Here is a 26,058-nt window from a genome sequence, read left to right on the forward strand (position 1 = left end):
TAGAAAGGCAGAAACGAGTCAGGGCACCTCAGGTAAGGAGGAAAGTGGGAACAGACACCCAGGCTTGTTTGGCGGGTGCAGAACAGACCAGCCCGGATGGTGTGGAGGGACCCGGCCAACAGATTTCCCGAATCCACCAATACAAGGCCAGAGGATAAAAAAACAAAAATGCCAAAATAAGGAGTTTGGGTCTCATCCTCCTGGAAATGAGGGAGATAGAGGTTTCGGAGCAGGGAGTTTAGGCTGGGTTGAAGGGGCATGGCTGGAGACCAGCAAATCAATTTTGCAATAGTCCAGGTGTGAGATAAGACTTGAAGATGGAGGTGATGGGACGGGGTGGGTGGAGGCATGGAGGCAATGGACAGGACAGAAGGACAAGAAGGAAGGAAGGGAGGGAGGGAGGAAGGAGGGAAATAACAACAGGATTTGATGAACAACTGAATGGAGGCTGAGGGGGAGGGAGAGGACAGGAACAAGGAAGGGGGTGGGCTGGGTGGCAGGAAGAAAGGTACCACTGAGGAAGTGGGGAAATCGCGGGGAGGAGAGCTGGGATAGTAGGGTTCAGCGGAATCAGATGCTAATAACTCCCTTCCCCGCAAACACACTACTGCAAGTTAGAGCCTTTGAAAGCAGCCTAGGAAGATGCTTCAGGGATCGCTGTCTGTTGGTTGGTGTGGAAGCAAGATCTCCCATCACCTCCTCTTCCAAAGGGCTCTTCTTTTCATTCAGCCCCCCTTGAAATTTTTGCCCTTTTTTTTTTTTTTGCAGGTGGTCTGTTTAGTGGCCTGGGCTAGACTCCCCAAACCATAAGTCTTTTTCTGAAGCAAGGTCTGGAGCTCGGGTTCCTATGGGGGGAGGTCATGCTCCCCACTCGTTGTGCCCCCCAGGCAAACCACCTGGACAACCAGACCCATGCAGACTCTGGAGCAGGTGGAGAGGAAGAGCCAGACCACCCCGCCTTATGGGCCGGTGAAGGGCCGGAAGCCTCTGAATAGTCTCTGCTAGGAGGTAGAAAGCACCCTCCCATCTTAATCATAGTAATCATCGCCACTACCATTTACTGGGTGCCTATAAAAGGCCAGCCTCCTCATACACATGATCTCACTTAATCCTCATAGCAACTGCCTGCGACTGTTATTATCCCCATTTACAGATGAAGAAACTGAATCTTTGAACCCAGGTCATCTGGCTCTCAAACTTGTGCTGTTTTCCTTAAGCCACCCTGTCTCTAATTTCTCCCACTAAAATGTCTCACATGCCATTGCCCTTACTCATTTCTGTCCATGTCTCCTCCAAAACACCATTTATCAATTCACTCAACAAGCATTTGTTGAGTACACTAAGGGCCAGGCGAGGGGCTGGGCACAGGCGCTGGGGGTAGGTTCATTCTCCCACCTCCCCTTCTGCTGGGTATCACCTGTGGGGTCTTGCTGGGCATCCCACCCTCACTTGTAGCTCACAGTGGACCTCGGGACCCCAAGACCAAATGAATAGAATGCACCAGCCCAGCCTTCACCAACGAGCAAAATCTTATTCACAATAGAAACTCACATTTGCATCACACTTTACATTTTACACAACCCTTTCTTATCCATTAACTCATTTGATCTTCACAACAACCCTGTGAGATATGTCTGTTACCCCCACTTTATGGATACAGAATCTGAGGTTCAAAAAGTAATGTTGCCCATTCTACCTCTTCAATAAAAGCAGGACTAACCCAGGCTCCTGGACCCTTCCACAAAAGGCATTAGGCAACCTGCTCCCCTCTGACAACCTCCCCTCTCACCCAGGCTCTCCTCTGGAAAGTTGGGGGTATCTCCAGCCCCCATGTAGTTACTCATTTTCAACCCCATCTCAAATCTTTTGCCAAACTGGCCACAGCCACCCCACAATCCCCACCTCCCAGATACAAATCCTCACTCTAAGCCTGCCCCATCTCTTTCTTCTCTGTCCTTTCTCTGTGGTCCTCTGAGCGACTTCTCCCAGCTCTGGGAGGTAGAGGGGAGGTGGGAGGCCCAGTAATTGGAAGAGGGAGGGGGAAAGGTTCCTACAGGGAACTCCTCAGGGGCCCTGGCACTCAGCTCTGCCCAACTCAGCTCCTGGAACGTCGGCGAGGTTGCGCAAAAGTGAGGAGGAGAGGAGCGGCAGTACAAAAGGGTGGGGGAAAGGTTAGGCACAGGAAGCCGTGGGAGAGAGCCGGCAGGTGGACCATCCTGGTTTCCCCACACACACCATTGTCCCCCTGGGAAACCTGTTGGTGAAGTTCTAGGTGTCTTATCCAAGAAGGGTCCTCCTGAGGTCATCTCAGCTATCCCCTTGCCTCCAGGCAAGTTGTTTTCTGTTTCTTCCAAACTGACTGGTTGAATGGTAGGAACCTTTCTGCCAGGGAAACTGAGGTCTGGGGAGGGAGTATGGCTTGTGGGGACACCAGAGGTCAGGGGAGAGTAGGGTCCACGTGCTGAATCAAGTGGGGACTCCTGCCCTCGTACTTCTACCTCCCCTTTGCCTGGTGCTCGGTGGGAGTGATGGTGACGTCACAGGTGTGGAGTCCCAGCCATGTACTGAGCGCCAAGCAAAACAGCCAGGGCGAGTGTATGCATCATCAGTGCCTGGGAAGGAAGGCCACTGCAAGAAGGGAGTCTGACGGAAAAACTTGACAGAGGGAAGGGAGGCACCTTGCTTTATCGGGGCGGGGAAGGCCAGAATAAAACTCGGCTGCTGCGAGGACCAGAGAGAGAAGGCCTGGGCTGGCACTGGAGAGGGATGTTCCCTCACTCTCCCCTCCTTTGCTTCTCCCAAAGCTTGTAAATGCCCCAGATATGAGCCAGCCCAGGCCCCGCTACGTGGTAGACAGAGCCGCATACTCTCTCACCCTCTTCGACGATGAGTTTGAGAAGAAGGACCGGACATACCCAGTGGGAGAGAAACTTCGCAATACCTTCAGGTAACTGGTCCAGAACCCAAACTCCTGCCTCCTCTGCTCCCCACCAAAATCCTTTCTGCACCAGGACACAGCTTCTGCACCAGTATCCCTAAGATGGGGTTAAGGGAAGCCCTGGGGAAGCGAGGTTCTGAATGATGAATTTAAGATCCTACAACCTCATCTGTACTGAGACCCCCAGGGAGGATGGGGAGCAGGAGCAAGAACCATCTAGAAGGGTTATAGGGCATCCCCAAACCCCTGCATGGCATCTCCCATATTCTCAATCCACCCGAGTCTCTCTGGGTTTGTTAAGGCACGGTAGATGAGCATGTTACATTATGAAGGGGTGGGGAGCATCAGAGCCCTTAATCCACACCCTGCTCCCTCCTTACAAAAAATACCTGAAGTTACCATCACCCCAAGCCCTTTGTCCTTTCCCTCCCGGATGTTCCTTCCTCCACGTGGTCCAGAGAATGCCAAAAGGAGGCCCTAAATTTCTGGACTTTCCTGAGGGGACCTACCAGGGTGTAGTCCTACCAGCGCCCAGGCTCTTTCCATTCTTAGCTCCCTGGAAATGCGATGGTGGGTATGAAACCTTGTCCATAAGGAGGTGCTACACAAGGTGATCCATACCCACACCCCAGGAGGCTGGGGCTGCGAACGTCACCCTCCCCCTTCCCAGACTCCTGGCAGACCTCCTCCGGCCTAGCTATAGGCCGGCTCACTCTCCCTCACTCCCCTGGGGAGACGGCTGATTCAGTTACCTGGATTGAGGTCACTGGTAATGGCTGAAGTGGAGACGCAGGTGGAACTGGTTCAGGCCAGGGGAATCACCCACTTGAGTTTTTACTAAAAGCTCCAGCCCAACCCTGTTTCTCTTGGGAGGCTCCATTTCTGCCCAGTTAGTCTGTCCTCACAGCTGTGCTCCTCAGACAGGTGGTCTCTGCCAGTCTCTGTGCCCAAAGACTTTAGGGCACAGAGTCCGAGGATGAGAAGATCTGCTAAAAGATTGGATAATGAAAGCTGTAAAGGGATATAGCAAACTAACAATTCCCATGATGCTGGCATAAGAGCCTTGAACAGTGTCTGGCATAGAGAAGGTGCACCAATAAATATTTGTTTCATGAATGAATGAATGAATGTCTAGAAAGCTAATCCCTCTCAGCCTCTGTGTCCAGCTCTTCTTTCAAGCTTCAGATTGCTTTGCCCAACATACAGCAGACTTGCAAGTAAGGTTGGGCATGGACTTGCCCTCAAATGAGTTGCTTTTCTTTCCCTAGCCAGCTCTCTATTCATAAGTCCGGCTTTCTCTGCCACAAGCAGACCTGATGGAGCCCCTGCAGGGCTGGTTCTCTCTTCGAGCAACGCTTTAGAGTTGCATTAAGCAATTTATGCCCCATCTACCTCCCCTTCCAGCATCCCAGGAATGGCAGAGGCACCCATGAGCCCCAGAAGGGACAGGGGGTAAGATATTGATGATGATGCTGTTTCATGGAGTGTTAGTTGGAAAAGAAAATCTGCCCAGACTTTCCAAGGTACAAAGCATTGTCTTTGTTGGTTTCAGTCTTGGGTGACATCCAGGGGACCAAGTGTCAGGGAATCTATTGTTGAACAACAGCAAAGAGCAGGAATTGGTGCTGGGCAGGAAAAGAAGCCTCATCAGAGCAGGCCAGTGAGTCACCAGATGGGCCGTAAGTATTCGAGTTCCCTCAACTGGGAGAAGGAAAGCAAATGCCCCTCACCCACTTCCAGTCATCAATCCACCGGCTGTCACCCTTGAGTTTGTAAGCCCTTGTTCCTACCGCTCCTGGGTTTCTATGAAAGGACCTTGAGGTGTTCGACAAACAGGGAAGGAATCAACTCTCCCCACCCTGCGTTGACCAGCGAATTAATCCCTCCTCTGCTGCCCAGTGAATTCACAGGAGAAAGAACTCCGGTATTGGAGTTACCACACATACAGGATAGTGAGTCAGCAGAGTTCACCCTGCAGGAACAATAGAGCCTTCCTTTTCAAGGAAGTTCTAAGAAAAATGGCAGCAGGCAGACCCCACTCAGAGGTATTCACTCATTCATTTATTCAACAAATATTTACTAAGCGCCCCTGTGCAAGACTCAAGGTGTACAAAGATGAACAGGAGAGCTAGACTTTTGCCATGCGTGGTGGGGTTTGCTGCCTAGTGGGAGAGACAGACAAAAAGCAAGGAATGCACACACAGGATGCACACACAGCAGCAAGAGCCAAGGTACAGGTACCCAGGCCTGGAATCAGACAGACAGCACTCGGAGGAGCCTTTCCCAGAGAAAAGCCATCTGAGCCAGGAGACGGATCTGATACCTCCGAAGACTGAGCCACCACAACACTCATACCTTTAAGCCAAGTCTTGTAAACTCCCCAGGTAAGGAGCTGGCAGTCAGAAGACCTCCAGCTAATGCCCAGGGCAAGTTGACGAGCTCTTAAGAAAAGTTCCTGCCTTTTCTTCTCAGTATCCCTGGCACACAGTTCAGTGAATTTTGAATGAACCAATGAATGAAATGAGCAGGATATGATAATCCCTCTCCAACATGGAATGTCCAAGCCATGCAGAGCCAACTGGAAATTTTCCCCTTTCCCCTCCAGATGTTCCTCAGCCAAGATCAAAGCTGTGGTGTTTGGGCTGCTGCCTGTGCTCTCCTGGCTCCCCAAGTACAAGATTAAAGACTACATCGTTCCCGACCTGCTTGGTGGACTCAGCGGGGGATCCATCCAGGTCCCACAAGGTGAAGGGGCCCCCTTAGCCAGGCCTGGATTGCCACTTCCCCAACCATTCCTCTCCATCCCCACTCCATCCGTCTGTGATCCCCATAAGTCAGTCGTGCTGCTGAGCTTCAATCTCGTTGTCCTCTGCAGGCATGGCATTTGCTCTGCTGGCCAACCTTCCTGCAGTCAATGGCCTCTACTCCTCCTTCTTCCCCCTCCTGACCTACTTCTTCCTGGGGGGAGTGCACCAGATGGTGCCAGGTAAGGCCTCTCCCCTCTGGGCAGGCAGGATGACCCAGACCACAAGGATGGGAGGTGTGGCAAAGGGGGCTCGGGAGACTTTCCACCTGCATTCTCCTAGAATTGTTGTCGTCAGTCCTAGGGGAATGGTCGCTGTGAATGTCAGTCCCAGGTCCTCGGTGACCTTGGGGAAACCACTGAGCCTCTTTGAGTTCAGTTAGCAATACCTGTTCCATCTTCCCCCCAGGAATGAGAGGAAGGCTTGGCAGAATAAGATATACCATATGCTATACCATGCTTAAACAGATGTGAGAAATCACCATCTAACTCCCTGGCTGGTCCCAGCTGGCCACTACAGGGACATTTGTACTTCTCTGGTGCTAAGTGAGATGGAGAAAAGCCTGGTCACAAGCGCTGGTTTCTGGTTCAGGCTTTGCTTATATTTCTTATTTCTGAGTTCATTTCTTCACGCGTCTGATAAGACAATATTGACCGTTGAGGTGAAAGCACCTTGAAAAGCATAGATCATGGTTAGAGTGAGTGGTTGTTTTTATTATGATGGAGAAGAGCCTTGGAGGTGCAGGGACCCATCCCCCTGGGGGTCGGGAAGCGTTTCTGGGCCCCTTTCTGGTTTCCATGGGTGTGGTCCAAACCTCTGATTTTTGCTGGCTGGGTGGGGCACCACAGGTACCTTTGCCGTTATCAGCATCCTGGTGGGTAACATCTGTCTGCAGCTGGCCCCAGAGTCGAAATTCCAGGTCTTCAACAATGCCACCAATGAGAGCTATGTGGACACAGCAGCCATGGAGGCAGAGAGGCTGCACGTGTCAGCTACGCTAGCCTGCCTCACTGCCATCATCCAGGTGAGGGGGCAGCCCCCAACCCTGCTAGGAAGGCATCAGACCACCCTGCCCCTGCCTCAAAGCCTTAGCTTTGATGCTAAATCTGATTTAGGGGGCTGAGCGTGGAGGCTCATACCTGTAATCCCAGCACTTTGGGAGGCTGAGGTGGGCGGATCACTTGAGGTCAGGAGTTTGAGACCAGCTTGACCAACATGATGAAACCCCATCTCTACTAAATATACAAAAATAAGCCAGGCTTGGTGATGTGCGCCTGTAATCCCAGGTACTCAGGAGGCTGAGGCAGAAGAATCACTTGAATCCGGGAGGCAGAGGTTGCAGTGAGCTGAGATCACGCCACTGCACTTCAGCCTGGGTGACAGAGCGAGACTCCATCTCAAAAAAAAAAAAATCCAATTTAGGGCTCTACCTTCTCCTTCCTCCCCATCCCAGGGCTAAAGTGAACCTTGAAAATTAACAGTGTCTCCTACCTGCATCTAGCAGGACCATACAAAAAAAAACAACAGCTGCACCTGGTAAAACTGTCCTGAGCTTTAAAACTGTCTAAAAGACTCACCGCCTCTCTCCATTATCCCGTGGAGAAACCCAACTCTCTGCCAGCGCAGTCTTGCAGACTGCTGCTTTTCTCTAACATCCCTCACCCTGCTCCAGCCTCCTCTGCTCCAAGCCACAGCAGCAGTTGCACAACATAAATTGAGCTTCCACAAAGGGTTGCAAAGGATTCTGCTAGGTTTTATGAAGGGAAGCACCGCATGACAGAATGCAAGAGCAAAACGCAGTCCCAGAGAGCACCTTTCCATTCACTCATTCATTCAGTTTTTTGCCAAGAACTAGGCTAAACCCTGGGATACAAAGATAAGTAAGAAAGAGGTCCAATTCACAAGCTGCTCACAGCGCAGCAGAGGAAAGAGCCATGTCAACAGATAAATTTGTATGCAGTGAGATAAGCAGCAAAGTAGAGCTATGTACAAAGAACTGTAGGAACACAGAGCAGAGAGTCACGGAGGACCTCAAAGAGGAGGTGACACTCCACCTGTCTTAAAGGATGAAGCTAACCAGGAACAAGATATACAGAGGATGGTCCAGGCAGAGGGAACAGTGCCTAAAAACACTGAGGCCTGAGAGAGTGTGATCTGCCCAGGGAAAGCAAGGAGGTTGGTGTGGCTGGAGGGTAGAGGGCCCCAGAAGAGGATGGAAAAGTAGGCAGGAGCCAGACAATGAAATCTGGGGTCTGTCCTCTAAACAGCGGCTTTGGGTCTGATTAGCAGTTTATAAGGACCATTTCGGCTACACAGAGAATGAAGAGTGGGAAGTGGATTAGAATCAAGGCAGGGAACCTGCTGGGAGACTCCGCAGAGGCCCAGGCGGGAGTAATGCAGGCCAAGACCACGTAGAGAAAGAGATGGGGCTGGACTTGAAAAGAACATTTTACCAGAAGCTTGGTGATAGATTGGATGTGGGAGGTAAGGGAGGATGACTCTCAAGTTTTTGGTTGGGCAACCAGGTTAATGATGGTGTCATTTACTGAGAGAGAAAACACTGGGGGAGGACCAGACTTATTTTACAGATAAGGAAGCCAAAGCCAGAGATGTGATGTAACAAAAAGGCCCATGCTCTAAAGGAACTGAAGGTCTAATGGCAGGCATGTAAAGCACAGTGAAGGGCAGGTGAAGGTCACAGATGGCCCATTTCCCTCAAGCTACTGCTATCCTAGGACTGCACGGAGCTCCAGACCTAGGTGTGGGTGGGGCGGGTTGTTGGAACTGCTGAACCACATGGGTCTTCCCCCACCAACCACCTTTTTCCTCCTCTCAGATAGGCCTGGGCTTCATGCAGTTTGGCTTTGTGGCCATCTACCTCTCCGAATCCTTCATCCGGGGCTTCATGACGGCCGCTGGCCTACAGATCCTGATTTCAGTGCTCAAGTACATCTTCGGACTGACCATTCCCTCCTACGCAGGCCCGGGGTCCATCGTCTTTGTGAGTCTGGGGATGCACCCCTGCCATCGGGGCAAGGCTCCAGCAGACACACGAGGAGGCTGTACTGTTTTAAGAAGTTGTGAGCTCCTCATTGCAAGGGCTGGCTTAGCTGTTGTTCAGCGAGGATTCTGAGGGGGTTTCTGTCTTGGGAGGGTCAAAGTCATGACCTTGAGGTTCTTGGTAGTTAATCCCTGCAGAAAAGAGCTGTATCCTCTCCACCAGTTCCCCATTCTATGGCCTCAACCCCTCCCTGCCTGGAAAGTCCTTCCTTATGTCTAATCTCCATCCTTCCTTCTTTAGCTCAAAGTCTTCTAAAGAAAAAGAAAGCATTCCTTTTCTAGCACGAGTTCCCCATGTGCCTTTTGGGAGAGGGTGGTGGATGAGGGGACAGTGTTCCTGATCTGGGTTTTAATTCTGTCTTGGTGTGCCTCCATTAGCTTTGATGGCATCCCTTCCCTGGGTCAGACACCTAAAGGTGGGGTAGTATGGGAAGAAGGGGTGGGAGCCTGTGAGCATGATGCTCTTTCCCCCAGACCTTCATTGACATTTGCAAAAACCTCCCCCACACCAACATCGCCTCGCTCATCTTCGCCCTCATCAGCGGTGCCTTCCTGGTGCTGGTGAAGGAGCTCAATGCTCGCTACATGCACAAGATCCGCTTCCCCATCCCTACAGAGATGATTGTGGTAAGGACCGTGTCCAGAGCTGGGGTGTTGGGGGGCCAGGCTGTGAGACGAGGAAGCCGCTACCCTTCCTCACCCCATCCCCCCCACTGGCAGCCAGTGGGACAGGAAGTCAGATGTGAATCCATCCCATCCGCCATATGTGGCGTTTCCTCTCTTTCTACTGCTCTAATAATTCCCCCTAACGAGGCAGGGGAGTGGGATTCAGGGTCCCCAGAGAAAAGGGAGACTTGAGAGAGACCCCTGCCCTGGCCCCAACTTAGGGCTAATTCCCATTCTCCACTCTGGGGTTTGCAGGTGGTGGTGGCAACAGCTATCTCTGGGGGCTGTAAGATGCCCAAAAAGTATCACATGCAGATCGTGGGAGAAATCCAACGCGGGTGAGTCCAGGTGGCCAGAGGCCTGGCCCACCCGCACCACATGCCCCACTCAGGCCTGAGCTCGGAGAGGGAGACAAGATGAACTCTGAAAGTGCTGTCGAAACTGTATGACACTGGCCATGTCTGAATTCTTACTATTACTGTTTCCTGAGAAGGGCCACACAACCAGCCAATGTAGGCTATTTTAGGAAAAATGAGTCTTAACTGCCACACTCCCCTTATAAATCTCATTCAACTGATGCTGTTAAACAAAGCCTCTCTGATCAGCCCCTTGCTGGCTCTTTGCCTTACTCTAATGCATTGGTTCTTTGTCCATGCAGAAAGGGAGCTATTAGGTTCAACCAGATTCATGAAGCATCCACTCGGTGCCAGGCACCATGCTGGGCCCTGGGAAGAGAAGGGCGATGCTTGTCCTGCAGGGTTGGAGCAGGCACGGGAGGGAAGGCCACACAGCACCAAAGGTCTAGGGGTCTGTGGACTCATGAGCGTGCAGGGTTCAGAATCTGAGAGTTAACAAACGAGGCCCTACCACGTACTGGCCCAGGGACTTTGGGAAAGTTGGTTCTCTAAGCCTCAGTTTCCTCCTTTGTAAAACAGGAGTGATGGTGCCTACCCTATGGGGTGGTGCTGAGGATTCAGACTGCATGGGATAACTTAGGCAAAGATTCCGGCACACCATGGGGGCCTGGCTGGTCCTTGTGGGCTGGTGAAGGACTTGGCTGCCCTCCCTACTCACACCCTTGGGCTCTGCCTCCTTCCGGGCTCCTCGGCAGGTTCCCCACCCCGGTGTCACCTGTGGTCTCGCAGTGGAAGGACATGATAGGCACAGCCTTCTCCCTAGCCATCGTGGGCTATGTCATCAACCTGGCTATGGGCCGGACCCTGGCCAACAAGCACGGCTACGACGTGGATTCGAACCAGGTAGCTCCGGCCACCCCTGGCAGGACTGGGCAGGATGGGTCAACTCAGGCCTGGCATGAGGTATCTTGGGTGGGGTGCTCACTGTGCTGAGGTGAGGCAGGCTGCCTTGAGTGTGGGGGATAGGGGGTCCTCTGACCCCAAGAGGCTGACGTCCTCTTGACTGGGAATGTGTGACTTTATAGCCACAGGGTCACTCTCAGGTCCTAGGCCCACAATCCAGCTTGCATGCCTGACTGCACTTGGTCCCTGTGCCCCCCAGCCCCACACTGGCTTCTAATCCTGTCCCCTCCTGACAGGAGATGATCGCCCTGGGCTGCAGCAACTTCTTTGGCTCCTTCTTTAAAATTCATGTCATTTGCTGTGCGCTTTCCGTCACTCTGGCTGTGGATGGAGCTGGAGGAAAATCCCAGGTGAGCCTTGTTCTAGGGGAGTGGTGGAGGGGTGGTAACAGAACGGTTGCCCCAGAGAAGCCTGGGCACTGCAAGCTAGGCCAGCTCTTCTCCAACCCCCTTCTTCCCTTCTTAGTCTCCAATCCACCAAAGCCATGGATTGGAAATAAATCAAGAGCAAAGAATTCACACCTATCCTCTATCCCCAACTCTTTCTCGGAATAGGTGGCAAGCCTGTGTGTGTCTCTGGTGGTGATGATCACCATGCTGGTCCTGGGGACCTATCTGTATCCTCTCCCCAAGGTAAGAGCCCAACCATCGAGCAGAGGACAGCGAGAGACTCCAGTAAAACAATCCCTGAGAGTTGTGTGGCACTTTACAGACTACAAAGTGCCACCGTTGTCATACTTAGTCTCAACCACAATCTGTGAGGTAGACAATGCAGGTTTTATCCTCCCCATTTTGTAGGTGAAGGAAACTGAGTCTGAAAGTCTAAGTAACCTTGTCCATAGTGAGGCAGCTCACAGTGCAGGGCTGGTCCCAAACTCCAGCTTTCTGGCCTCAGAGTCTAATCCCTAGGCAGCATTTGCACCTACCCATGAGTACCGGGCTCTCATATAGCCCAGCTAGGAGGGCTCTAGGCATGTGTCATTTAGGGATGAGGGGAGAGAGATAGGGCAAGGATGGAGCCAGGAAGGACCCCATGGCTCTAACGCCAGCACTTTCCACACCTAAGGGCGAATGCAGCGATTTGGGGGATCAGCCAGGGGAGGTGTTCCAGAACTCCATCTCTGTCCTGCCAGGCTTCAGGGTCGGGTATGCGCAGGAGGGCAAAAAGAAGGGGAAACCCTGGGGGCCTGGAGCAATGTTCTGCTTCTCTAGTCTGTGCTAGGAGCCCTGATCGCTGTCAATCTCAAGAACTCCCTCAAGCAACTCACCGACCCCTACTACCTGTGGAGGAAGAGCAAGTTGGACTGTGTAAGTATCGGGCAGCCTCTGGGTACCGGCCATGCCCCTGCCCTCTCCTCCAACCCCACAGCCCTGTCAGTTAGCCCTGTCCTAACAATGAACTCTCTAGTCTGCTGCTTCCTAATTAGCATAGCTGAGTGGTTAAAAGTCCAAGTTTCGAAGCGAAACATCCTATGTTCAAACCCTCACTCAGCCATCTGCTGGCTCCGTGGCCAATAGCAAGCCCCCAACCTTTCTGAGTCTTGGCGTCTTAATCGGGGAAATGGTTATTTTGTACTCTCTGCCTCCCAGGGTTTTCTATGAAGAAGAAGCAAGGTAATACAAGTAAACATGTTGTCTACATCGTATTTTATACTCAACAAATCTTATCTATGACTACTTTATGACATATAGCTCCAAAAAAGCAAAAGGAAATAGTTTAAAAAAAAAAAAACAAACAAACCTAGAACATAAAGCCAGAGGACTAAAACCTTCAGGAAGTTACTAGACTTCCCTGGGGTTCTATTTCCTCATCTGTAAATGGGGGTGAGACTCATGCAGTCACGGTTGCGTCAAACGCTGGTTCTGAGGATTAAATGAGATCACAGTGGGAAAACACCACACGGGCACAAACATTCTGCAAACATGACTTATTGTTATGATTAGTCACACACTCCACCGCATCTTCCTCTGGGCATAGTCACGAAGACCAGTGTACATTGATGACACTGCATTCTCTCCATTTTAAGCCCCATCATAACCTATGGGAGAGGATTTACTAACCTTTCTTAACGATGATGAAACCAAGGCTCAGAATGGTTAAGTAAATCATCAGAGGTAGGAAGTGGTAGAGTCTGGATTAAAACTCCAAGTCTTGGACTCCAGACCTCCAGGCTGTACTGTCTCATAGGGAAGGGAGGCTCACCCATCGAAGGCAGGGAAGAAAATCCTTAAAGCCAGAGAAGTGAGTGGCTCATCTGTGGTCACCGAGGGAGAGAGAGTGATGAGGACAGGGAGAAAAATTATACCTCAGTTCCCAGCCCAAGGATCTGCTTTGACCGCAGCCCAACAAGCTCCTGCTATCGCAGTATTTCCTTAGGTTCATATGGCGGCTTGTGTTTCCATTTGATCTTCACAGCAATTCTCTACAGGAATCTAGGCAGATTTATTTCCTTTAGAGGAATTTGTGGGTCTTAAAATCTACAGGGGGCAACAATCAAAACTTCACCCAATGTTGGCCCCCACCCACACACAACGAGGCCCCCAGTCAATCAGAAAGCACTGCTGAGCTCCTGCCGGGGCCCACGCAGCTTGCTATTAGACAGAGAGAGGGAACTCACATTTATTGATCACCCACTGAGCATCCATCACTAGGCCAGGACCGTCACTTTCCTTAACATTTGAATCCTTTCATAAGGTAGGCGTTATTATTCTCCTTTTGTTTCACATAGCCATTAAAGAACAAAACTTTGGGCAGGGTGCAGTGACTTACACCTGTGATCTAGCACTTTAGGAGGCTGAGGCAGGAGAATTGCTTGAGGTAAGGAGTTCAAGGTCAGCTTGGGCAGCATAGCGAGAGCCATCTCTAGAAAAATAAAAAGTTAGCTGGGTGTGGTGGCACGTGGCTATAGTCCTAACTACTCAGGAAGGTAAGGCCGGAGCACAACTTGGGTTCACGAGTTTGAGGCTGCAGTGAGCTGATCTTGCCACTGCACTATAGCCTGAGCAACAGAGAAAGACCCTCTGACTCCAAAAACAAACAAACACACACGTTTTGAACCCAAGCAGATCTGACCCCAGCTGCATGCTCTTATAGATGCTGCCTCCCTGTGTGCTGGGGCTTCTGTTAAAAACACAGACAAGATTAGGCAACCACAGTCAATCTAAGGGAAACAGGAAAGTGTAACTGAAGCACAAATAACATAAAATAATGCAAAAACACAATTTTAAAAAAAAGAGAAGAGAGGCTCTGAGGTTTTACTAGCAGAGAATGGCCTTGGCTAATCCAGGAAGACTTCCTGAAAGAGGTCGTGTTTTCCCCAGGTCTGCTTTTGACATCTCTCTTTTTACAGTGCATCTGGGTAGTGAGCTTCCTCTCCTCCTTCTTCCTCAGCCTGCCCTATGGTGTGGCAGTGGGTGTCGCCTTCTCCGTCCTGGTCGTGGTCTTCCAGACTCAGTTGTAAGTAATAGCTTCCGCCCTCCCAGCCCCATAGTCGGGTCCCTGGGCCAGCCCTCGGAAGGCTACCATGCCACGGCCTGGCTTAGTCCACTGTACTTTCCACCTCTGGGCCTGACACGGGAGTTGCTGCCAGGCCCAAGGAGAGCCCAACCCAGCCAGGACTGTGGGCACAGGCTGGGCTGTTTGACTTCCCATATCCTGAAAAACCTAGAGGAAGCCAGCATAGTCTTGCTGGGGATGGCTGGGGAGAAGGTGGTGGCAGAGAAAGGAGGGCAAGAGCAGGTAGTGAGATTCAACATCCTTCCAAAGACACTGCCAGAACCCCAAACCAAATGGGACCCCACCCCAGGAGAGTGCCAGCGTAGAAGACAGAAGCTGTGTTCTACACACTGGGAGTATCACAGAGAAAGGGTCCTGGCCAAGGCAGGGAGGATGCTGAATGTTGGGGGAATCTATCTTCTCTTCTTGAGAACTCAAAACAAGGAAGTGATGACTTCAGGGCAACTGAACCTTGTCACCTTGTGTGCTCCCACCACTTCACTTCCCTGCCCTCTGGTCTGGAAGCTATGTCAAGGGCCTGCCTGTCATCCTCCTAGTTATAGGAGGCCACAGGCCACCAGACATATGTCTCCAGTGCAGAAAGACAGACACAGCAAGTCTGGGGGTGAGGACAGGACCCCATCCTACCTTGGCTCTGCCCCGGCTCCAGCAGGAGCACCCTTCCGGGCCCATGGGCCATGAACATTCTCTTATGTTTTTCTCTTCCTTCTTCATCCAGTCGAAATGGCTATGCGCTGGCCCAGGTCATGGACACAGACATTTATGTGAATCCCAAGACCTACAATAGGGTAGGTGATTCAAGCTTATGACCTCTTTCTTTTACTCTGCACCACTCCAAGAAGAGGTTGTTTTTTAAAGCCAATAAAGACATTTCTGCAACTTGAGCTCAGTCTCCCTGTCACAGGCCCAGGATATCCAGGGGATTAAAATCATCACTTACTGCTCCCCTCTCTACTTTGCCAACTCAGAGATCTTCAGGCAAAAGGTCATTGCCAAGGTAAGGCTCAGTGCCTGGGGAACAGAGGCTCTGGACAGAGAGTGGCCAGAAGATGGAAGCAAAAGGGTGGTGGGAGCTGAAAACAGGTCACTCCCATAGAGGATGGAGGTCAAGATTGCTATTGGCTCTCTCCCTACAGACAGGCATGGACCCCCAGAAAGTATTACTAGCCAAGCAAAAATACCTCAAGAAGCAGGAGAAGCGGAGAATGAGGCCCACACAACAGAGGAGGTCTCTATTCATGAAAACCAAGGTGAACAGAGGCCAGAAGCAGCCCCCGTGCCCTGCTCCCCTGCCCATTCTGATATTGCCTCCTGTTATTCATGGTACCCCGGGGACCCCACTTCCCACCCTGACAGGCAAAGACAGAAAGTCTCTGGGAACACTGCCTGGCGGCCGCTGGGCATTTTTCTTCTTCTTTTTTTTCCCTTTTATTTTTTACAGACGGAGTTTTGCTCTTGTCACACAGGCTTGAGTGCAATGGCGTGATTTCGGCTCACTGCAACCTCCACCTCTGGGTTTCAAGCAATTCTCCTGCCTTAGCCTCCCAAGTAGCTGGGATTACAGGTGCCACCACGCCCGGCTAATTTTTGTATTTTTGGTAGAGACGGGGTTTCACCATGTTGGCCAGGGTGGTGTCAAACTCCTGACCTCAGGTGATTCACCTACCTCAGTCTCCCAAAGTGCTGGGATTACAGGTCTGAGCCACTGCACCCAGCCTGGGCATTTTTCTTCTTGGATGAGGTGCTACCATCTCCCAGGGAAGCCACTGAACCCCCACGGCCCTTCTCCATTTTCTGGCTCAGATAGGATATGGCCCATGGACTTTTGAACAACCCAGAGGGGGAGCAGCAGTGAATTTCCTGGGGAACCTAGGCAGCCCAGGGCTAGCAAGGCCTGGGGAGTGGGGGGCATGGGAGTAATCCTTGTAATCCCAGCACTTTGGGTGGCCGAGGTGGGTGAATCACTTGAGGTCAGGAGTTTGAGACCAACCTGCCCAACATGGCAAAACCCTGTCTCTACTAAAAATACACAAAAATTAGCCAGGCGTGGTGGTGGGCACTGTAATCCCAGTTATTCGGGAGGCTGAGGCACGAGAATCACTTGAACCCGGGAGGCAGAGGTTGCGGTGAGCTGAGATAGTGCCACTGCACTCCCGCCTGGGCAACAGAGGGAGACTCTGTCTTAAGAAATAAAGGAGCTCAGTGTCCCCGGAGGGGCTTTCTCCCGGACAGGGTGGGCTGAGGCTTCAGTGCCTCTCTTGGCTGGGTCCTCTCACTTTGTCTGGGTTGTAGGATACCAAGTTTGCAGGCCCTGCCCAAGAAGGGGCTTTGGGAGAGGCCTCTCTGGTGGAGCTTTCGGGGTCTGTGTTCACCATCACCGAGGAGAGTTATTCCCCTCCACCTACACCCTCCATGCCCCTGCTTCAGCCACAGCAAGGTCTGGCTCAGTCTGGTGGTCCCTGACTCTGCCCACCATCTCCACCCCTCCAGACTGTCTCCCTGCAGGAGCTGCAGCAGGACTTTGAGAACGCGTCCCCCACTGACCCCAACAACAACCAGACGCAGGCTAACGGCACCAGTGTGTCCTACATCACCTTCAGCCCCGACAGCTCCTCAGCTGCCCAGAGTGAGCCACCGGCCTCTGCTGAGGCCCCCGGCGAGCCCAGTGACACTCTGGCCAGTGTCCCACCCTTCGTCACCTTCCACACCCTCATCCTGGACATGAGTGGAGTCAGCTTTGTGGACTTGATGGGCATCAAGACCCTGGCCAAGGTGAGCTCTCGGGGGCAGCAAGCACTACCTGCTCCGCCCCCCTCTGCTCTGCTCTCCACATTCCCTTTCCTGGGAGCCCTCATTTCAGGAAGCTGAGGGAGGAAGCTCACCACGGAGGCTAAAGGCTCCTAGGGATCCCTCCTTTCCCCAGACGCTACCAGGATGGGACATTCTCCACAAAGCAGGCCCAGACGGCCCGTGACAATGACTGGCTAGAGAGGTCTACCAGAGCTTCAGGCTCCCATGCTCCCAACGCCCCCAGCAGTGACCATCCCAAGTCCCTCTCAGCCACCAGGAACCCACCCAGGGTCTCTGAATAGGGTTCAGTTTGGCACCTGGTTCATGATCTGCTGCCCTTGTCCCTCATTCACTGGCCAGCCTAGGAGAGAGGAAGAAATAACACCAGCACCCCACACCATTAGGCCAAACAGACAGCCCACGGGACACCTTGAATGAATGTATCTATCTGATAACTTTCCAGCAGCCACCACCAATGGCAGGAGTCAGCAAACCTCAGAGCTGGCTCAGATAGAGGCAAGCCAGGGGAACAATGGGCACAAAGAGTGTTCGGACTGATGTCACCATCAACCAGGCTCAGGGCAGGCCCCATACCCAGCCTTGGGCCTCAGCTGGCTTCCTTAGCCGGGATCTGGAGTCCAGGCCAGCCTTGGCTGAAGCTCTTGATTCCCTGAACCTCTGTCCTCCCCTCCAGCTTCTGTCTGAAGCCACAAAGGAATCTGGGAATCTAAGCTACTGAAAGAAAAGATCAGCTGGGCATGGTGGCTCATGCCTGTAATCCCAGCACTTTGGGAGGTCAAGGCAGGTGGATCACAAGGTCAGGAGTTCGAGAGCAGCCTGGCCAACATGGTGAAACCCCATCTCTACTAAAAATACAAAAATTATCCAGGTGTGGTGGCAGGTGCCTGTAGTCCCAGCTACTCCGGAGGCTGAGGCAGAAAATTGCTTGAAGCCAGGAGGTGGAGGTTGCAGTGAGCCGAGATCGCGCCACTGCACTCCAGCTTGGGTGACAGAGAGAAACTCTATCTCAAAAGAAAAAAAAAGAAAAGATCTAGCCCCACAAGAAGGGGCCATGGTGACTTTAAGTGCCTGCCACATTGGCAAAACTCCATTTCCGCCCCCCTTCCCAGAGGAGCCATCAGCCAGCACTCCAGGGAGAAGCGGTGTGCTTTGCTGCTATTTTCGTCTTTGGCTGCTGGGCTCTCGGGGTTGCTTATTTGTTTGGCTTCCCCTCTGAAGTACGTTTCGTGAATCACTTTTGAGACCCACTCAGAACATTCCTTTCCTTTTGCCTCCCTACCCCAACACTTCTAGCTAAGCTCCACCTATGGGAAGATTGGCGTGAAGGTCTTCTTGGTGAACATCCACGGTAAGACAAAGAGAACATTTAGGGACTGAAAGGCTGGCAAGGAGTGTGGGGTAGGAACAGTTGGTGGGGTCTGAATAGTGAGGAGCTTGGAAATGAGAGCACCCAGATATCCTCCCCAAGCTGCTGCCTGCTCATAAGAGCTTCAGGTACAAGTCCAAAGAGACTGATCAGATTGTATAAACATCCTAGGGGCCTTAGTGACAGAATGAGGGTAAGGGGGTCATGGAGTTACAAAAGGACAGCTAGGATTCTAATCTACCCCATAACTAATTTGCCATGTATCCTTGGCTGAGTCACTTTATCTATCAAAGGATCTATCTCTACCTATGTAAAACAAGAGGGCTGACTAGATGGATTTGAGGATCCTCTCCCAATCAAAAACTCTGTGAATCTATATAGGCATAGAGCACACCCAGGGAACGTATAAATATGCAGTTTTGTAGGCACACAGCCTCCAAAGGGTGCATATACACAGCCTCAAGGATGTGGCCACAGAGCAACAGACATTTACATTACTAGCATGTATGCAAACTGCAGAGATGTGGGAGCAAGTGCACACAGACACACAGGAGAATGTGAAGGGGCACATACATACACCCCCAGCTCCCTGCACTGGGTCAGACCCCCTCCAGCAGGGCTGCAGGTCCCAAGCTCCACATGGCCATGCTCAGGGAGAGAATCTGCAGTGGCAATGACCTGCTATGATATGCTCTGGAGTAAGAAGCAGTGGATTCTCCCCAACCTCACTGGACACCCCCTCAAGAAACCATCTCTAGGATTAAGAGTAATGGTTCTGCCACACATTGGAAGTTGCTGGAAAGGTCTGGGAAAACAAGAGGAAGGATGGGTCCTTGGGGGATAGAACTGGCAACGGCCTCCTCAAGGATGGCTTAGGCTTTTCCACTTGAATCACCACAAAGTACTGACTCCCTAAATCAAACTGCTTCCTTCTGCCCTGGGTTGAACGTTCAGCATCCTCATGTTCATGTCGCCCTCTGCTGTCCAGAGCTGATATTGCACTGCCAATGCCATGGCCCTCAGATACAGCAAGAGCTCAGACCTCAGGCCTCTCCCATTCCTGCTCTGGTCTCACCATCTTCCCCACCCCCAGCTCCAATCCACAATGGCTGTTATCTTTCTGAAGGTGATCTTTTCTCCTTCTAGCCCAGGTGTACAATGACATTAGCCATGGAGGCGTCTTTGAGGATGGGAGTCTAGAATGCAAGCACGTCTTTCCCAGCATACACGATGCAGTCCTCTTTGCCCAGGCAAATGCCAGAGATGTGACTCCAGGACACAATTTCCAAGGGGTAAGGTCCTTGCATCTGGGGAATCCTAGGCTCCAAGGCACTGAAATAGCAGGACCAAGACGTATTAGAAAGAACACAAGAGAAGGTTTAAGTTCCAATATCAAGTCTGCCATTTCAGTTTTCTGAATCTCAGTTTCCTTATCTGTAGAAGGAGCACCATCAACTAACATTACCTACCTCTCTGCATTTTTCTTTTGTTTTGTTTTAGGGTTAAATGATAATTACATCTTTTGTGTCACTTGAAAGTGCTTTGCGTATTGTAAAAATTCTTTATCAATATAAATTTTCTGGTTGCACAAACACCCAAAGCGTAGAAGAGCAGGCCCACTCTGCTGGCATCGTTCCCTGCCTCCTCCACATCTCTTTCTAATGGGGGCTTTGGGGAAGGAAGGGGAGGGGAGTAAGCCTACCCATTTTAACTTACCAGAGCTTAGAGATTTCAGGCTGATGAGGGATGAAGAGATTGGGTCTGAGTTTTATCTCAGCTTTTCGACATTTAATTTACTAGCTCAGTAAGTGACATACAAATGGGATACAAATAACAGCATCTAAAACTCCAGAAGGCTGAGGAGTCAGAAAAAGCCCACGCCCTTGGGGTCCCTGCCTAGGTATCCCCAGTCGTCTCTCAGCCTTCAGGGTCCCCTCCCAGCTCAGCTCCTGCCCTTGGCCTCCCAAGACTCTGTTTGTGCCCTAGCCCTGGATAAAAACCTCCCCCGCCCTCTGTGGGTCATAAGAAAGGCTTTTCTGGCCCTAGAGCAACGATTTGCTCTTTGCCTTAAGAGACTGATGAAGGTGAAACCATCTGTTCTAAGTGCTGAAAGACTGCCCAGGAACACACCGGGCGCTGGCTCCTGCCCTCCATGCCTAGAGGGAAACCCTGGGGGAACAACGGGCTTTCCTGCTTTGTGAACTTGTCCGCAGAGCAAAGAGGGAGATTCGGGAGGAAACTGCAGTATTTGCTAGTGCCCTAATCATGTTCAGCTACTCTCGTTGATATGTATACTTTATTAGTTATAGACATAAATAATTTATATTTTGTATAACATTACTTACATATTATAGACTACATTCACAGATACAAATCACACACATAAACACACACCTTTTCAACAGCGTGGTGACGGACAAAGCAAGCAAAGTGAGGCTGGTTATCAGACTTTAACAGATTAGAAAACAGATTCCCAAGAGGACAGGAATTCCCCAAGGTCAGGCAGCTAGCCGGTAGCTTTTCTAAGCTGGGTAAAACCTTCCCTGCCTCTAACGGCCCACAAGGGAGAGAAGACCGTGATACACACCTGTCTGGTATAAAGGGGAAGACCACAGCTGTGATGTTTTTGTGAGGCAGGTGAGGGAAGGGGCAAGAGGATGAGTCATGTGTCAGGAAGCAGCGTCCAACCAGAGCCAGCCACCTGTCCCTTTTCCTGCCACCATGCACCAACTTTGCTGTTCAGTCACTGAAGCTCATTCTGCACCGACTTCCTCCCTTCCAGGCTCCAGGGGACCCTGAACTCTCCTTGTACGACTCAGAGGAGGACATCCCCAGCTACTGGGACTTAGAGCAGGTGAGCTGAGGGACGGGGCTGTGAGGGTGGGAGCAGGGTGAGGAGGGGAAGGATGGGGTCGCTGTCAAATACAAGGTGTTCACTCGGCTGTCTCACCTCCAGCCCAGAGCAGTCACATTCAAGGCCACAAAGATTTGTGGTCATCTTTGTTTCTTTTCTTTTTTCTTTTTTTTTTTTTTTTTTTTTTTTTTTGAGACAAAGTCTCACTCTCTCACCCAGACTGGAGTGCAGTGGCATGATCTCGATTCACTGCAACCTCTGCCTCCCGGGTTCTAGCAGTTCTCCTGCCTCAGCCTCCTGAGTAGCTGGGACTTCAGGCCTGTGCCCAGCTAATTTTCGTATTTTTAGTAGAGACAGGGTTTCACCATGTTGGCCAGGCTGGTCTCGAACTTCCGATCTCAAGCGATCTGCCTGTCTCGGTCTCCTAAGTGCCTGGATTACAGGCATAAGCCACTATGCCTGGCCTTTGCTTTCATTCTTCTCAATCCCTGAAAGGCATCGTGGGGAGAGGGTGAGTCACTGGACCAAGTCCTAGAGAACTAGTATCTATTCTTACTCTCCAACACATCATTCATGTGACCTTGGGCAAGCCACGTACACCCTGGGCCCTAGTTTTTATCATCTGTGAAGTTAGGGAAACATAGGTAATACCTGTCCCATCCACCACACCAGATTGGCAGGGCAGTCACTTGTTCTTTCACTAATTCAGCAGGTATTTATAGTGTACCTACTGTTTGCCTGATGCAGTTCAGGATGGACAAACAGCAGTGAGCAAAACAAAGGCCTCTGCCTTTTAGAAACGTATGTTCTAGTAGAATAAATGAATTCTGGGTCTAAAAATAAATTATTATTGCATGTGGACAGGGCTTAAGAACTAAAAGACATGTGGCTGGGTGGAATGGTTTACACCTGTAATCCCAGCACCTTGGGAGGCTGAGGCAGGCGGATCACCTGAGTCAGGAGTTTGAGACCAGCCTGGCCAACATGGCAAAACCCTGTCTCTACTAAAAATACAAAAATTAGCCAGGTGTGATGGTGCATGCCTGTAGTCCCAGCTACTCAGGAGTCTGAGGCATGAGAATCACTTGAACCTGGGAGGCAGAGGTTGCAGTGAGCTGAGATCGTGCCACTGCGCTCCAGCCTGGGTGACAGAGCGAGACTGTCTCAAAGACAAACAAACAAAACAAAACCTAAAAGGTCTGTGGATATGAGGGATCACCATCCCCACAGGGCCCCTGGATTAACACCACCCCACCAACACCCTGAATTAAAAGAAACCAGATAACTAGGTTTGGAGAAATCTGGCTTTGGGTCTATGAGAAATAGTGTCTCTCTTTGTGCTTCTTCCCATTCTTTTTGACATTGAGCTCCGTGGTGCTCTGAATCCATCTCTCACAGTGCTGATGGCAGGTGGGACAGATTAGAAAATAGAGCTTGAGCCACAGAGATTTGGCAGACTGATTTCTGTGCCCTCTTGGAATCTCCAGCACATTCCGAAAAGCCTGGAGAGGACCAAAATAGCTTATCAAAGTGAGAAAGGACTTTAGAGCTTGTCTACTGCCAACCCTTGTTTTACCCAATGAGGAAAGTGAAGCTAAAAGGGGGCGAGGGACACGTGGAAGGTCACACAGCACACGGGAGGCAATTCACATGTAGATTTCTGCACCTGCTCCTGCCACGCTGGACTGGTTCACCTCCTAGGATGACCCTGCCTCCCCCCTGTTCACACACACACTCTCTCGCGCACACACAGACACGCACACACAGGCACACAGGCACACATGGTGCCTTGTTCTGGCAAGGGGTTCCTAGGGTCACCTCTTGGTTGCAGCCACTGTGACTCCAACTGGTCTAACCTCTCTCTTCCCCTCCCACTTCCTTCCTGTGGTTCCTGCAGGAGATGTTCGGGAGCATGTTTCACACAGAGACCCTGACCGCCCTGTGAGGGCCCGACCAGTCTTCATGCTGCCTATAGAGCACCTGGCACTTGGAACTTCCACAAAAGATGAGCCTGGGTCACAGGGAGTGTCGGGCAGAGGAAAGTGCATCCCCCAGAGCTTGGCTTCCTGTCTCCTTTCCCCCGTCTCCTCCCCTCTTTCCTTCCCGCATCTCCAGAGAGAACCTCTCAGCAGCAGGGGGGTGCTACCCTTCCAGGAGTGAGAGTCTGGTGAGCCCAGTCTTCACCCGTCAGGCCTTGGCCGCAATGGACAAGCCTCCTGCTCGCTCCACCCCACCCACCTCTGCCCTGTCCTTGGCAGCTGAAGGACACCTTGACTTCCAGCTTTTACGAGTGAGCCAAAAACAGAAGGACAAGTACAACTGTGCTGGCCTGCTGTACAAGCTTCAAAAAGTGTCCCAGAGCCCACACGGCTCAGTGTCAGATGGTGTCAGGCTGTCATGGGACATAGGGATAAACTTGGTTAGGACTCTGGCTTGCCTTCCCCAGCTGCCTCAACTCTGTCTCTGGCAGCTCTGCACCCGAGGACCATGTGCTCTCCACACCCAGGAGTCTAGGCCTTGGTAACTATATGCCCCCCTCCATCATCGCCAAGGCTGCCCAAACCACCACTGCTGTCAGCAAGCACATCAGACTCTAGCCTGGACAGTGACCAGGGCCATCGAGACCACCAGAGCTACCTCCCCAGGGGCAGCCCACTAAGGTTCTGCCTCAGTCCCCCGAAACATTGGTGCCCCTGCCCTCAGAGGCTGCTCCCTCCCCCTGGAGGCTGGCTAGAAACCCCAAAGAGGGGGATGGGTAGCTGGCAGAATCCTCTGGCTTCCTAGTAATAGATACCAGTTATTCTGCACAAAAGCTTTTGGGAATCCTTCTTTGCACCCAGAGACTCAGAGGAAAAGAGGGTGCTAGTACCAACACAGGGAAAACTGATGGGACCTGGGCCCGGACAGTCCCCCTTGACCTCAGGGCCGGTCAGGGAAATGCCTCCCTTTGGTAAATCTGTGTTATCCTTCTTTACTTGGCAAACAGCCAATCATGTTAACTCTTCCTTATCAGCTTGTGGCCCAGAGACACGATGGGGTCCTTCTGCAGGCAAAGGAGGAAATCCTCCAGGGACCCGCTGCATCCCCTAACTGCATGCAGATATGGAAAGGGGCTGATCCAGATTGGGTCTTCCTCCACAGGAAGATTCCTTAACACCCTTAGGACCTGAGGCCATCTTCTCCTATGAAGATGAAAATAGGGGTTAAGTTCTCCATATGTACAAGGAGGTATTGAGAGGAACCCCACTGTTGACTTGAAAATAAATAGGTTCCATGTGTAAGTGTTTTGTAAAATTTCAATGGAAATGCACAGAAAATCTTCTGGCCTCTCATCACTGCTTTTCTCAAGCTTCTTCAACTTAACAACCCCTTCCCTAACAGGTTGGGCTGGCCCAGCCTAAGAAAACATCCCAATTTCTAACTTCAGCCAGACCTGCATTGTGTGTCTGTGTGTTGAGTTGAGCTGATCAGCTAACAAGTCTTCTTAGAGTTAAAGGAGGGGGTGCTGGCCAAGAGCCAACACATTCTTGGCCCAGGAGCACTGCTTTTCTGTGAATTCATTATGCCATCTGGCTGCCAATGGAACTCAAAACTTGGAAGGCGAAAGACAATGTTATCTGGGATTCACCGTGCCCAGCACCCGAAGTGCCAAATTCCAGGAGGACAAGAGCCTTAGCCAATGACAACTCACTCTCCCCTACTCCACCTCCTTCCAAGTCTAGCTCAGGCCCAGGAGGTGGGAGAAGGTCACAGAGCCTCAGGACATTCCAAGTCAGAGTCCCCTTTGAACCAAGTATCTAGATCCCCTGAGGACTTGAGGAAGTGATCCTTAACCCCCAAGTAATCATCAACCCCCAGACCAGCCTCAGAACTGAAGGGGATTGTTGATCCAGTGGCCTGGAGTTGGGGCTCAGGGAGAGGTCTGCAACATGTCTGAGGGTTGCAGAGCCCGCTGTGGAGGTAAGATTGGAAACACGTGGAGCAGAGGGAAGACATTGAAGAAAACGTCTCCGCTGGAATATTTGGAAAAGAACACTCTTCTGGACCTGGTTGAAGCAGGAAAGATGGAGGCAAAGTAGTGAAATAATCCAGAATTTCAATACTTTTGAATGTTCTTAGTGATACTGACCTGTGATAATATAATTCCCAGGGAGGTCTGGGAACCTTATCTCTTGAGATATTTGCATAATTTATTTAATTTAAGACTCATTCTCCTTTTGTTTGTTTTGGTAATAAACTGGATTTGAAATGTGAACAAATGCACATGTTTGGGTGGTTTTATAGAAAAGCAAAACAAGTCACTTCCACGGAGACCTGGCCTTGCTTTGCATTATCCTAGGGGGAAGCAATGAGGACTCAGATTTCTCCATGGGTCTCCCAGCTCCTCTCCAAGTTCTGATTTTTCACTCCTGGGAATGCATAAACTTCCACGATCCAGCTAAATAACAGAAACTGGGGAGAGAAGATTGGGCTGAGGGGTCCACACACCCAGTACCAGTACCCAGAGTCAACTCTGGATTTTTGAGGCTATAGGCGATGTCAAAGCCCCATCATCCCTCTGCATGCCTTTCACTCACTAATTCTTTCACCTTCATGGGATGCCTATTAAGGGCCAATCCCATTGTTACTTAGCAAAGCCTTCAGAATCCTTAGTGTGGGGCAGCACACAATCTAATCCCACCTTTCACTCCCCTGTTTGTGAGACAATGCAAGGAGAGCAAAGC

At 51.2% G+C, this 26,058-nt stretch overlaps 1 protein-coding gene across 1 annotated transcript; it reads left to right on the forward strand.

Moving 5' to 3' along the window:
* The first annotated feature begins 2,809 nt into the window (after positions 1 to 2,809).
* Positions 2,810 to 25,593, forward strand: SLC26A9 (solute carrier family 26 member 9). Its single transcript, XM_050764934.1, has 21 exons — positions 2,810 to 2,947; positions 5,544 to 5,683; positions 5,814 to 5,924; positions 6,591 to 6,766; positions 8,579 to 8,743; positions 9,277 to 9,429; positions 9,724 to 9,806; positions 10,580 to 10,727; positions 11,024 to 11,137; positions 11,342 to 11,419; positions 11,999 to 12,094; positions 14,137 to 14,243; positions 15,022 to 15,091; positions 15,208 to 15,300; positions 15,440 to 15,553; positions 16,794 to 17,075; positions 18,408 to 18,462; positions 19,627 to 19,772; positions 21,263 to 21,334; positions 23,232 to 23,275; positions 23,450 to 25,593. The coding sequence occupies exons 1-21, from the start codon at positions 2,823 to 2,825 to the stop codon at positions 23,856 to 23,858; spliced, it is 2,781 nt and encodes a 926-aa protein (XP_050620891.1). The 5' UTR covers positions 2,810 to 2,822; the 3' UTR covers positions 23,859 to 25,593.
* The last annotated feature ends 465 nt before the right edge of the window (positions 25,594 to 26,058 follow it).

This window comes from Macaca thibetana, chromosome 1, assembly GCF_024542745.1.
Source record: "Macaca thibetana thibetana isolate TM-01 chromosome 1, ASM2454274v1, whole genome shotgun sequence".
Lineage (NCBI taxonomy): Eukaryota > Metazoa > Chordata > Mammalia > Primates > Cercopithecidae > Macaca > Macaca thibetana.